Source organism: Melospiza melodia, chromosome 15 (assembly GCF_035770615.1).
Source record: "Melospiza melodia melodia isolate bMelMel2 chromosome 15, bMelMel2.pri, whole genome shotgun sequence".
Lineage (NCBI taxonomy): Eukaryota > Metazoa > Chordata > Aves > Passeriformes > Passerellidae > Melospiza > Melospiza melodia.
Window position 1 is genome coordinate 8,102,630 of NC_086208.1, and position 15,070 is coordinate 8,117,699.

General features: G+C 35.8%; 1 protein-coding gene across 1 annotated transcript in view; it reads right to left on the reverse strand.

The window, feature by feature from the left end:
- Nucleotides 1-7,344: 7,344 nt before the first annotated feature.
- Nucleotides 7,345-15,070, reverse strand: part of UNC13C (unc-13 homolog C) — a 131,171-nt gene continuing 123,445 nt past the window's right edge. The window contains exons 31-33 of the mRNA XM_063169652.1: nucleotides 10,631-10,723; nucleotides 9,752-9,911; nucleotides 7,345-8,869 (exon numbers count right to left, since the gene is read on the reverse strand). Coding sequence (XP_063025722.1) covers nucleotides 8,584-8,869; nucleotides 9,752-9,911; nucleotides 10,631-10,723 — 539 coding nt within the window. The 3' untranslated portion in view covers nucleotides 7,345-8,583. The remainder of the gene's footprint in view (nucleotides 8,870-9,751; nucleotides 9,912-10,630; nucleotides 10,724-15,070) is intronic.

A 15,070-nucleotide genomic window follows, 5' to 3' on the forward strand; every position in this document is an offset into this window, starting at 1 on the left:
CAATGATTGAAGAAATCTTATTTTTAATCTAAGTAATTTTCTGTGAAGTTTAATTCATAACATAAGAGCACCTCCTGGGTAATAACTAAAAATTATATATTTTTAATGAAAAGAATTGCCTTGAGTCCTCACTGTCCAGCAGACTTGCCTCCTGCTCTCCAAAACTCATAGATCATCTTTACCATATCATGTTTAATATTTCATTACAATCTAATTACTGGAAAAATTCAAGATTAACAATAAAAATTGTCTCAGTTGGACTTAGGGGCTTTTAGAATTGTAGGGAAGACTGGTTTCCAGTTGATTCTCTTACATTAAGAAACAGAAAATTGCTTTGGGAAGAGCTCAGACTAATAAGACTTGCAGGCTCTCTTATTCCTGTTTGAACACTGACACAGATTTATCAAATCCTTATTATTGTGTGTGTGGGCTTGTGAAAATGCTCAGTGATATTTCCAAGTGGCCCTGAGTTCTCTGGGTTTTATGTTCTCAAATAATTTTTAGCAGCATCCTAGTTCTAGTTTGCATTGATGAGAAGTGAAGAGAAGCCCCCTCAGTTTCTGGGCTGGTCAGTGAGAATGACCCAGCAGAGCTGATGCTGGCAGCCAGGGCTGATGCCTTATCTACTTTGGGAATCCCTTTTCAACAAAATATCTACCTCTGATTGCATTTCTACAAATCATAGCTGACCTATGCAAAGGATAGCTGTACCAGATATGCTATTTGTTGTTCTATATGTTAAATGCTAAGATAAATAAACACCCCCCCCTCCACTAAACCTCAAGCACATAATTCTTTCTTCCTTGTTTTTTTTTTTTTTTTTTTTGGAGGAAAATATTATACACAGCTCTTTGCAACTTAATTTAAAATTCAGTATAATCACAGCTCAGACAGCATGTTAAATCTGAATTAAAATCTTGGCAGTTTTTAATTTTAAATTTGGATGCCAATTTGCACTTCTAGCTTAATGAATTTAAATCGTTCTGTGAATTTAGTTCTGTGAATTTTGGAGAGTATTCAGCCTTTTGGGGTAATAGAATTTTGTCTCTTTCCTTGAGTGAAAAACAAGATGCAATGCTTAGAGCATAAATTTGGAATCTAAGGCTGCCTGAGTTTAAATTCTGATGTTGTTGCCTGCCCTTTATAATTTAAACAAAAAATTTAATCTTATTCCCTCAGTCTTTCTGTGTGTGAATGATGGGATATTGCTTGCCTCAGAAGATTGTGGTTGTGGGTAAATCACATAAGATCAAAGCACTATGGAAGCTGTGACCAGGTGCCCCTGCAGCCCCTTCACTCACTCTGCTCTTACCTCTGACTGGACAAAGTCAACTCACATCGGTGGTTTTGGGGGACCTGTTTATGTCCCTGTAATTTTATTTTGGTTTTGATTTGGTAATTTGATTTGGTATTATAATGTTGTATGACTATAGTTTTACATAGTAGAAGTTGCTGTGCTGTGTTTGTTACTGCTGAGTTCAGAAGCCATTTTTAATTTCTACAAAGGTGTTCTGATAACAAACCTTTTATGAGCTTGGAGGGTGAGCAGAAAGAATGGGAAAAGTCTCTTGCACTGCTTGCTTATTATTTATTGGCTAAAGATATACTGAAAGTGTTCTTATAATGGAATTTCAGAATGCATCTAGAACTTTATTCCTCCTGCTATAACTCCTTTCCAGGATGGTCTGAAGAGGTTTTTGGGTTTTTTCCTTTGTTTCTTTCTTATTGTTATTCACAGTCACCTTGGTATATAGATGTGTGCTAATTATCCTCTATCAGTCTGTTTCAATACTTTACAGCTGAAAGGACTCAAAGGACTCTTTAGGTGGCAGGTCTGATTTAGAATAGCACAGTCTTTGTTACATGGGCCCTTTACTTTCAACTCTGCCCTTCCTACTGCAATGTCTCTTGTTTTGGTTTTTAGGTATCTGTTGTTCAGCAGTATTTTATTTAACACTGTCATCCACAAGCTGCTGCTGTAAGTAATGATACTGTTCCAGGCTTTTCTCCTGTGTCTGGAGAAAATTGTCTTCTCCTCTGTGATCACTTTGCTCTCTGCACAAAAGCAGATGCTATTCTCTAAATACTGCAGTTGACTCTGTTTTTCCATTAGCAATGTCTGACATGCTGGATTTTAAACCTGGTCTGTGTTTCAATAAGCTGATTCTAGGCATTGCATCCAGCCAGACAGGACTCTCTTAGCTGGCACTAGCCTCAATAGCTCACTTGGAGTGTTTGACAAAGATTTAACCCCTTCTCACAGATTATTTAGCCAGCCAGTCTAAATAACAACATTTGCCAAAATTCAAAGCTGTTTATGAGTACTTTTCTATGTATTTATTATTTCTATTCTTTTAAAGAGATTCAATTCATGCAATGAATTTTGTGTGTAAGTTTTATTTCCTTCTGACAGAGGAGGATATGTACTTAGAGTTACACTCTTCCTTGTTTCCATCTAATAAGTGTAGTAAGTTATTGCGAAGTGTAAACAGCATTCTTTGGTTCTATTTTTTCTACTATGAAATTTCTCCCTGATCAGAAATGAAGTTCTCTATAGTGAAGGGAAGATGTGCTGTTTTTATATGGACTGTTGGACATCACAGAGCATATTTGGTAGGAGTTAAGTTCACTGCTGCTACTGACTCCAGCTCACTTTAGTAGTTCCTGCAATGCTTTGTCTTTACTGCTGAGCAGGGGAGAACGAAGGACTTGACCTGATTTCAGAGTGGACACTGTGCTGGGGAATCTGTCTGGCACAGGAGTTCCTCTGCAAATTACACAGGAAATGCAGATAGTGTTTTAAGGGCATATTGATTTATTTTTGTCTCCTGGGTACAAATTCACATGTTGATACATTGATGCATCATTAGATCCAAATTGCTGTTGTTTCTCAAGCTCCTCAAGAGAATATTCCACCTCATTGATGTTGTTGTATCTTGGATATTTATTATTCAGGGAAATAATATCTGCAGGCTCTGTAGCTTGAACTTGTTTATGGTGGCTTCTGGGCTGGGAATACGTTTATCTTCTTGTAACAGAGGGTAGTGACATGCAGAGCACATTTATTCAGACTCCACTTAGTACAAAAAGAGGGGGGAGACCCTCTCAGGGATCAAATTCTGTCTTGTACCTCTACTGAAATTAAAATCAACAGAAGTAACTCTTGACCTAGACTAGAACATGACAAAAATACAGACAAATCTACCTTTCTGTGTCATATTGGTATCACAGAGCCTTTTCTGGTTCTGCCAGGAGTAAAGGAATGCAGTTGGAATCCACACTCCCTGTCAGCCCTTTTCCACATCCATTCCTCTTTTTTTTTCCTCTCCATCTTTTCCTCTGAATATATTCCATACAGTCCAGCCATTCTGGGCATCCAATTTGCTTGTGAAGTGTTTTTTATGTCTGACTGCTGTGTAATGCCCAGAAGCACTGGGTGGTTTCTATGGACAAAGCCCTGCCACGTGTTGTAAGTTCAAGTCCATCTAGCAGGCATCATACAGGGGCTGTTATCTAGAGGAGGAATGGATTCACTCTGCTGTAGTTTTCCATTAGTGTTCTGCTGTAAACTGCATATTTTCACAATTTCTTTTCAGTTTTTGTTTCTGCTAGTCAGTAATTGACATTTGTTTTCTCACTGCCATGACCTCAGGCCTGCAGGCTTAACTCACATTGCAGTCTGTGCTGTCACTGGCAAGAAAAATCCTCTTGCTAAAATGGGTAAACATGAGTGAACAAAATGTGTAGGCCCTCTTAGAACTGAATGGAATGTAAGTTAGAGCTGCCTCAGTAACTGTTAGCATCTCTTGTGTATCTTGGGCAAGTAAAGATGGAGATCTCGGATTTTTGCCTCAGTGTGGTCTGTAACAGCTCCATTGTGCTTACCCCAGTGCAGGTTTGTTTTTTCCTTGGTGTATTTGGTCAGACAACAGTGTGTATCCAGTTGACAGAGCAGAGCTGGGAACAGCTCAAGAAGATGTTCTGTAGCCTGAGCTGCTCCCTGGTTTGTCCTCTTTGCCTGGAACTCCTACTACTGCTCAGAAAACCCCGTAGAGAAATGGGTGTTAACTTATGTGAGAGCCCAAGGCAATGCAGGTTGGAGCCTGGGACTGCAGTGTGTAGAAAAAAACAGAAAAATATTAAAGAGCAGACTTCGCTTCCTTGCATTAACTTTTCTGATTATCTTGTATTTATTTAGTTGAAAATTCATCTATGATGTTTTAATGGCTTTCACTACAAAGTATACAATATGCCCACTTCTTATTTCATCTTCTGCAGTGAATAATTCATTGTGCTAAACTGATAGTGAAGGCTTTCAGCTGTAATTGCTGGAGTCTTTGAAATATGAAACTGAATTCTTACAATGAAATGGTCATAGGCTGAGTCACTTAGGAAGTTTGTTTAGGTAAGCTGCCCGCTACAGACTCTGTTTGAAAAGATACTTTTGTTCACTTGGTTGCCTATTGGGTTTATCTTCAATTTAGCTTTTATAGATTCATCATTTAGAAATGCATTTATACTTTGCAGTGTGTGTGTGGATTCATTCAGCATAGAACACCCAGGAGAAACAGATATTTTCCAGACACAAACTGTAATTTTTCTTTCTTTTAGCCAGTACTTACAGTGACACGTTTTTAGAATATCCCAGTTTTGCGTATTAGTCTCAGTCGTGTGTTTGTATCAGGTCTTGATTATAACTTCTTTTAAAAAAATTAGAATTTACCTCCTGAAGATTTATTTCTATGAATTTTTCATAGTACAAGTCAATCACACAAATCTGGTGCCAAAATGCAAAATAATATGAGAATACCATCAAAATAAGCATGTGTAAACAGCTGAATGCTTTCCAACACTTGCCCAGCTGCATTTTACAAATAACATTGAATCCATTTAACTTGATTTTATGTCTGCTAGCTGAATTTAATACAATAACTTAGTATTCTCCTCATATTTGTTCAGGTCTTTAGATTTCAAGGGATTTGTGAGAAATGTGTATTTAATTCAGACTAATACAGTAATGGTAAATTATTATTCTGTTTACAGTATTTATCTACAAATTTGATTTCTACAGTCACTAGCATGAGAATATAAATGAAAACTGGTAAAACAAATGGAAGAAAAACAATGGAAATGATTGGTCTATTATTATTATTATATTTTTTTTCAGTAAGCTTCTCAAGTAAATCACAAGAGTCATGTCTACCTAAGCCAAATGGTGGTGTTTGCACATGTCAGGAATTCTTTATGAAAGAATCCTGATTCTTTCAGGATACAGACAAAATGATTTAAAAAAATGTTTCATATTTTGCTGCTGGGACTGGCTGAGCCTCCTGATGATAGTCCAACACCCATGAATTGATTATTTTAATGCAAATTTAAGTCTCCAGAAGACATAAAAGGTATGAAGAACTATGCACATCCAGTTCCATCTCGCAGATTTTTCCTTTGATATTTTAGCAGTTTCCTGGGTTCAGTGTTCATATGCAAAGGAAAAGCCAGTTCCAGCACTGTGTTCTTAATTCAGGTGTCATCTCAATTGGCATTAGGAAAAAAAAACCTATTTTAAGTAAGGTGTTTGAGATTCAGAATGGCCGCTAGTTTTAGTTTCTTATATTATTTTAATTAATACATGACATCTTTGCTTATTTTGTCAGATATTAGCTTAAAATTGCTTTAAGGAAAATTTAATTCAGTTTCTATATTTGGCTATTACATTTTCATCCTAGCAAACAAAATAAAAAGGGAAAAATATTTCTCAGTCTTTATTGAACAGTTTTATGTAAAACTGTCAGTTGACTTGAAGAGCTGTCATATGACAGACTTCACTGAATGTATCTTTTCAGGTGCACATCAAATGGTTTCCATGTAGTAAATGTTCCTTGGAGAATGGAAAATTTGTTCTCAAATTAATCTTGCTGTTCTCTGCTGTCTTTTTTCTCCTTTATTTCTCTAAGAGCATATATGTATGTTTGCTATCTTAACTCACCAATGCAAATGGAATTCCAAGTAGGATTTTCGTTGCATCAGTTGTTGCTGAGAAGTGAAGCTGCAGGAACAGCTGTCAGTTTGCTTAGGTTAGCTCAGCTGAATTAAGAAAATTCTCATATGTTGATTTTTTAAAATGGGATATTTACTTTCCTAAAATAGATTATAAGAGCTTTTAAAACAGCACTGAAAACTCTTCCATGTCAATCATTTTGACTTCATGAAATGTGTGAGGTCCAGTGTTTGTGCTACACTGTTGCATGTACTTGTATTTTGATTCATAACAAGGTTTAAAGCAGTCCTGTGCTGTAGAGTTAATACTTTTTCCTCTTATCTTCCACATGGCAACTTTTGATCTATAAATATTTCTCTGTCAGAAACAGTGAAACACTGAAGTACTTTGTAAAGCTGTGGATTATAAGGGATGGTTTTACCAGCTTGCCTGATTGCTTCTGCTGTGTGCAGCTGAGGGAGACCACTACAAGCAGTAATTGCCTGCCTTGCCTGATTTCATTGTTATTCCTTCATCCCCAGTCCCGGGGATAAACAGTTAAGTGGTGGTGATTACATTATGCACTAAAATGTGTGCCATTTTACAGTAGAATAAACAACCACAGAAAAATATGATGAAAGTGCTCCAGGTAAAAAATCCAGAAGATGTTTACTCTAGCCTTTCTGGTTTAATTCACAGGGCTAAAAATGACATATTCTGGAATTCTTTTTGCATTTTGTCCACAACAGTGTTCTGTACCAGGAACAACCTCATCTCTTGATTATTTTCCTTTTGAATTTGAAACTGAGTCTGCTGATATTTTCTTACATCAAATCTTTTTAACTGTAAACAGAGTCTGTGCCTACTGTTGAAACTTTGGGCTATACCTGGCAGAAACACAATTTGGAATCTATGATCTTAGGGGAGTGTTCTTAACTCTCTAAAGATGCTGCATAACTTCTCTAAATGTCTAAATATACTTATGATAAATCTAATTTTTAGTATTCAAGGAAGAAATCTGAGGATATTTAAACACCTTAAAATCTCACCTAAACACCTAACCAATATCACCTGGAAGGAATCTGGTTTATATGTGTGGAGTCATGTATTAATTAATTAATAGTCATCTATTATCATAGCATACAAACTATGTGTTCTCCCTTCCCTTAGCTACTTTTTCCCTAAGCAAAGCTGAAAACTCCAACCTGTGTAATGAGAAACACTCGTGAGCAAAACCAGTGACAAAGGTATGGCATTACACACCATTTTTTAATATGTGTGTGTATATATATATACACCTACCTAATTCATTATATTTTTTAGGACACTGATATATCAAATTTAACACTTATAAAACAGCCAGATTCCAGACAGTGCAAATCATACTTTAATATATTATAAAGCTATATAGTAAGCCCACTCCATGGGCTTCACATGCACATAAAACCAAGAGTTACATAAATAATATCAAAGGACAAAACTGGAAAGCAGTTTCTGCATACTTTATTTTACAATTCCTCACTAAATATATTTACAGGACACAGAGTTTGCTTTAGTGCAATACATATTAATGTTGCATAAGTACAAACTGTTGAACTTTTCTAAAAAAAAATTAAAGAAATAAAGCACTTAACTGATGTTACAGCTAAGTATGTAAAGCAACGTTAATAACTCTGAGTGAAAATGCTAACAGCATCTTTTCTTCTCATAAACAGTTTCTAGAAACAAACCACAAACCGGCATTACAAATTCCAAACTACTACCCCTTGTACAGTACCATATCATTTAAAAAATCACTTTTTGAAAGCACATATACTGTACTGTACAGCAACCTGTTTCTACAGATACTGACTTACTCTTTTAATACAAATATGATATTACCGTGGCAGTTTTGAAGAACAAAGTTATCGCAAGATATCAAACATCAGTAACAAACTCTGATAAGCACAGCTTCTTGAGAACCTGCTTTAACAGCATTTCTTCACAGTGATATTTATGAAAGGTTGGAAAAAGAGATTAGCATAAAATATTTCCATCCTTTTCAGTTTTTATGCAAAAATCATTACTTTATATTGGTAATTATAAAATTACAAACACTTTCTATAAGTAACTGCATCTGTAGTAATGATAGAAAAAGTCATCAGTAAGACACCTAAAATGAGGCTTGCATAACATGAGAGTTTGAAGAAAACTAGGTACACCTCATTTTTAAAAGAAGAGTAAGGGATGTAACTTAATTTAGAATAAGCAACACAGTTTAACCGCGATAACCTATTATCAATTAAAAAAGCTACTTACTTATTAATAAATGGTAAAAAATAATCAAATTGTGATGAGGTGAAATCAACATTTAAAAAGATATGATGAAACATTTACTCTTAATCTTAGTTTTGGCACTTCATTGGAACAATTACTTTACCAAAGACCAAAATAAGTATAAAAGATATACAGCTTCTTGACATACCTTGCAAATATAGTACATAAGTACTGGCAAACACTGAAAACATAGTTAAACATTCCCACAGATTTGCACATGCATGCACTAGTCAGACAACAGCATTGTATTTATGTTCTTGGCGGTGACAATCTTGCAGTACTTGGGTGTCTTAGGCCGTTTCTTCAGGAGATCTCGTTTCTGTTTTAAGTCTTACAAATTCTTTAGCAACTTCATCATTGTTCCTCTGAGAGAGTATTCTAAGGATTGTCAGGCCAGTCTCATCCACAGAGAGGCTCCTGAGCAGGGGGTACCAGGCGGCGCAGCCGGCCCTGTCGGCGATGGCCTGCAGCTGGATGACGGCCATGCCGATAACGCGGTCCTCCCGCGCAAAGCAGTAATCCTTCACTGACAGGTGCACCTCGTAGGCTCCTGGCTTATCTTCGTTACCCAGCAGGCTGGGAGGATTAACAATAGGAATTTAGAACAAGGACTTCAGTTTAATTTCCCCCAAGGAATTAATTTGCTCTAGAAATCTTGGGCAAATTAAAGCGAGAGTGGTATTTTAAGTTTTGTGGTTCCATTTTGTTACAACAGGTTATCTACTTTTAAACTTTCTACACAGGTAACCCCCTCAGATGGATTGGTGATGGAGCCTCTGTTCTCAGCAGCCTGAACAGAAACAGAATTCCTTTAATAGCTGGAACAGACAGTTACCTTTCCCTGGAAAGGACAAAAAATGTTCAGCTGGTTCCCCAGCTGTCAGCACCATTACTTTAAATCAGCTTCAAAATGCACAGAAAATCCCTGGTAGCAGGCATCAAAAGGGGCTTTGTGGTGAGACACAATGAACTCGTTTTAGTCAGGGTTGGAGGGTAAGGAGAGGAAAATAAGTTGGTCTCAGGAAAGGGCAGAGGAGTACTAAATTTAAAACTCTAGGTTAGGTGGAAGCTTCTTACTGATTTAAGGATTAAATTAAACAATACTATTAACACATGCATAACCCAATAAACATTTTGATATCTCTACAGGCATTATCTAGAAATAATAACTAATGCATCTGTCCAAAAAAATACCTAGGCCAATAGATTCCTAGGGATAGAAATAATTATTCCTCTGTAGGGAAATTAATTATACTTTTTAACCAGGTTTTGTAGGACTGAAATCTTGGTGATTGCCATTCATTTTAATATACAACAAAGATACAAATGAGTAAATAATTTTGAAATGGAGTCTATATATCTATATTAGGATGGCTTTTTGTTATTAATGGTTTAAAGGCAAAAGGATTTTAGGGAATTTTTCAAAAAATATGCAACTCCTAGGGATAAAAGACTTACAATTGGAAAGTTTCATTGTACTTTGGTGACCAGGTGTTGCTCTTTGTCTTGGTTCCATGTTTTCTTTTCTTGTCACTTAATTTAGGACCCAGTATGCAAACTTCCACAAACGGCCGGAACATAGCTGTTGTTTGCCAGTTTAGGTTGTTGATTGCTACAACTATAAAGAAATGAAGTTAGATGCAATTCCACTGGAGGTGTTCCAATTAATTACCCTGTATGACTTGGTATAGCCAGTGAAAGGTGACCTGAGAGCCTTCCTATGGAATATGAATACCTGGTAAGGAGATGCTTTGTCCCTTCCCTCCCAAGTGAAGATGTCTGATTACTTTTAGGTTCAAAAGTATCAAATGTAAACTTGTATTTTATAAATCCTTTACATTTGCAGCTTCTTTTTACCTGCTACCTTCACTGCAATTAAAAAAAAATCAGCTTATCCTAATCTGAATGATCCTGTGTTTCTGAAATTCAGGTTGCGCAGAATAAAGGCATTTTATTAAAAATGCAGCTTCATAAGACTTGGTGTAGTCATTCACCACTCAGCTTTGCTACAGTTTTTAAAAGCTGAATTATGTACAAGCAATTGAGAAGTATAATTTGGCACATTTTAATTTATAAGTCTATAACTTAGTATAATAACTTTAAATTATCTAGACAGAGAAGCATAGACAGTACTTGCCTGCATAATCTGGGTTTCTGCTGATGTTGAGCAAGGAAAAAGTGCACTCCTAATCACCTGAAGTGTACTCAGAGTTTCTCAAGTACTATAATACCTGTCATTTTTTATTTTAGTACTGGTATGTTTGACTTAGGATGTAGGGCTTGGAGGTTTGGTCTTTGTTGTTGCTTTCTTTTTAAAGTTGGCTGTTTGAAACTTACCTTTCACAGTGACTTTATGCTCACCAGTTCCAGGATGAGTAGAGACATCCACCTGCACAGATATCTCACCCACTGAATTATTAGCAGTTTGACCTGAAACAAGAATCACTGGTTAGCACACCTGGCTTCTCAATGCATCCAGAGAAACAGACACCCAAAGGTGAGTGGTACTTTCCTTTAGAAACACTTCAAAATTTCTGATGTGTTTCACATTTCAGTGAGAATCAGTTACAGATTCATAAATGATTTTGCCACAAAAAACTGGATAATTGCAAATATCTGTGGAAAGTGCCTCAGTGAAATAAAAAAATCGTGTTCATCTGGAACTTTCCATTCTGGTTACCATTAGATGTGTTTGCATCTCGAAATGCCAAAGTTGGTGGGTTTGTCAAGCTTTTCATGTACCTTCCACAAATCTTACTGCTAAATGTAGGTTTGGAAAGTTACTTCTATATCTCTATTGATGAATCTTTTGCTGAAGGTTTTGTCTCAACAAATTACTGCAGTTCTGCACTGGCACAGACAGAGGGGCTTAAAAATGAAAGAAGGTTGAGGGATGGCAGGAGAACCAGGAGCTTATTTTTTAAAGTGTTTGCTTTTGAGAACCAGGGGAGGTTGCAAGTCAGTTTGTACAGAATGAATCTTTAAAAGGACTTTAAATATTGTCTTGAAATGTACCACAATATATCAGATTGTAACAGTAGAAGATAAATAAAACTGAGTATGTTTACTTGTTCTTTGATTGGATGACTGCAAGTGTTGAATTCTGTGAACTGCACTTGCTCCCTAGCGTAATCTCCTGTGAAACACATAACAAATTTCTACCCCTTTAAACTGGCTGCTATTTCTGTGGGTAGCAGAGAAAAGATTTTATATTCCTCTTATTTATACAAAAATTCCTTACCCATTGGTTCTTATCCCTCTATACAAGAGGAGAAGCAAGCATTCCTTTAGAATTTTTCCAGCACTTCATATAGGAATTAGGGAAGGGGTACAGAGAAGAGAGAGGGGTGTCTTGTGTAATAATAATGGGGAAAGTGATTTTCCTCCTTAAATTAGTTTATAACTAGAGTAGTTTTTTCTCTTACCATGCAGTGTTTTCTTTCCTGGATTTCCTCACCAGTGGCTTTCTAGAAATGAGCTCTACAGTGATGTTTATTCACTGCTTTGGCCTGATCTGTAATTATGTTCTCTACATGGCATGAGCATTGCAAGGTCAAATACTCTTACCCCAGGTGTTACTGCTTCAGAGAACAAGCCTTTTGTTCCCTGATCTATCAAAATGTGGAGATTCAGAGATTATTTAACAGGCTCAGAATATTTAAACATTCTTGTGCATTTCCAAACTTTCGGGAGAGTTTGGCTTGGACTTGTTGTGAACCTATTTTTCAAACATAGCAATTGCAGGGTACTTGTACAAATTTTGCTGTCATATGTATTTCATTATGAGTCAGAGGGTCTGGACCACCACTAACATGTAAATAAGAAACTTATTAGTTTTTTAATGACAAGAGGTTTAGCTTCAGTGGCAGTAATTAAGTTTCTTGTATTTGGATAATTACTTAAAACTTTACTATATGGAAGCTCTGAGTTGGTGAATCATTCTATGGCTTGCTCACAATACATATCACATAATTTTTTAAAGAATTTAATAATATACCCCTGATTGCAGTGGAGGATGAGTTAAGCTGATCCTGAATATCACTGAAATGATCAGCTGGTGTAAATGACGTATTTTAGCCTCTAGCTTAAAAAAAAAACCCCAACCCAAAACCCCAGGAAAGTTTTAGAAGAAGACAATTATAATTTTTATTTGATAGCCTTAAGAGCAGCCTGTGGATGGTGGTAGTAGTGAAGTGTGCAGTGTTAACCTCTAATAATGTCAGGTAGGATTTCATCAGGACAAGAATCTACAAATATGTAAGATTAGACTTGTTCTCTTTCTTCAACTTTTTTATTAACTTATGCAAAATATATTCTTGCAAAGGTCTCCTAATAAGTGTCTCTTTCCTTCTCCTGGTAGTCCATAATTGACAACAGTGCTCTAAGCAGTACTGCAAATATATGAATAGTCTTGTATGTACAGTGCTGCTGCTGGATATGATTATAAAGACATCTGTGCAAAACATCATCCAGTTTTATACTAAAAGCAGTTGACATTGGAATGACCCTACATCCAGTATTGCTGAGAAAACCTACTTTGCAGAACATCCCAGTGAGCATAGACAATTTCTAGTGGAGTCTAGAACATAAACTTGGTTTCTTTCAGTAATCATCCCATCCATCTTTCTCTTTCTAACCTGCTGAACAAACTAGAGATACAATTCCAGGACATTTGGTATTTGCTTATAGCATCTCTTGCTGACATTCAAAGCTAGGGTACTTAATTTTGAAGCCTCTGATCTGTCTAGTTCTGCTGTTTTGTTTTCTTTTATGCTACCACTTCTTGAACAGTCACTGCAGGAATTAGTGATTCTGACTGCACTATAGAAAGGTCCATTTATCCTACTACATTTAATAAGCCAATTTAGCTGACAATAAATCTCTTCATGCACTGCAGAGGATGATTGCACTTTTCTTCCTTTAGTACTGTAATATAACTCATTTGAAGGCTAACAAACTCATAAATGATTCTGCCTCATGTTTGAAAACCCTATGGATGTTTAATTATTACTGCTTGCTCTCTAATATCTGCTTTATATTTTATTTGTTGGTATATTTATACTATTCAAAATACAGCATCCTCTTACTGGTGGGTGGTTAAGTGATCACGTGCATTTAAAGTGCAGTTATTCTTTTGCAGCAAATAAATGGTAAAGAATAAAAATATCTCCTCAAAGATGCTTGCTCCTCAGGGACTAGAAAGGCCTAGAAGTCAGGCTTTTATCCCTCCTTATTCAGCACCTGGAATGATATCATATAACTGATGGATACCTGTAGTTTGTGTTTATTTTCTTGAAGACCTAGAGGAAACTGATACACAACTTTTTCTAATTTAGGTGCTTTACTATTTAATTTAAGGAACAACCAGAAATTTTCAAATGTGAAAGCCTCTTAAGTGAGTATTTTTGTAAAGACCTTTTGCTTTACCAGTGGTCTGGTTTTAACTATATGTACTTTAAAAACAATTATTTTTCTGCCATTATTCTGAGTGCATTTGCTTTGCTATCAGCATATGCTGGAGTACTTTTATTAGATGTAATTCAGCAAGTTCCTCTGTTCCTCTTATCTTTCCTGTTTGTTGCTTGCAATAGTGTGCTGATTTCTTTAGCTTGCAATGCAGGTTTTTTTTTTTTTTTTTTTTTTTTTGCATGAAATAAGGTTGTGTAACACATGGTTCTGACCTCAATTTGAAACTACAGTGGATGAAGCAGGGATTATTTCTTGAGTTAAATTCTGTCTGAAGTATGGGTTATGAGAGAACTGGAAATGCTCTGTAGGACTTAAATTTCCTGTTAGAATACAGGTATAGCTTTCAAAATATGACAGTTAATAATATAATGGCTTTGACAAGCAAAAGAAGAAAAGGTCTTTCTTTTTCACTTATAAGAGCTGCTAAACAATTTAAGCAATTTTTATTTTCTGTAGTATGATGTCATCTATCTGCTTGTTTAAACTATAGTTACTATCAGATTATTGTTTTAATGTGATTCCATTTATTTATGAAATATTGAGGTTATGCTTTTCTTTGTACAATTACAAGTTGCAATGGAAGACAGAACTGAATTTGGCTTGGCAATTGAAAATAATTTGTCTTCATTTCTGAATGTGTAACGTCCCTCCCTGTGTTGGTGACTTCACAAGAAAAGGATGGAGTTACTTTTAGAGATATTTACCTAATGAAAGTGAGTATTATATTTTCTTGTTTTCAGGTATGTCTTGCCTTTTTAGTTTGCAATTCTCTGGCATAAGAATGAAGAAATCTGAATCAGACCAGCTGAAGCAAAGCAAAGCCTTTTCTGCAGAGCCTTTTCTTATAAAAACACAGGTAGGGTTTGCAGTATGAGCTCTGTGTTGTGAGATGAGTATTGATTTTTCTGCTTAAGTGATACAAACTATTTTAAGTCAAGACAAAAAATATAGTGCAGACTCCTGCCATTATGTATTTATTATTCTCTAACAACATTTGTGAACTGGAGCTGCTGTAAAATTTGTAAGAAAAAATATTTCCCTATGTCCAATAAATAACCATTTTACATGCAAGACTGGTGTTTACTTTGGAGAAATTAGTGGCAATAAATGAGAGCTAATTCAGGAAACTCTATTTGAGACTGTCTTTTTATGCAGTTTGCTAAAATTAAAGTAGTATTTGTTCAAATGTTATTAGTGTTAATGCTAAACAAGTGTAAATAGTCACAGCACTGGCTATAGTTTATAAAATGACTGAAGATTCATGGCATTTGCCAAAGTAAACCATAGCCATTTAATTTTGATATGCTT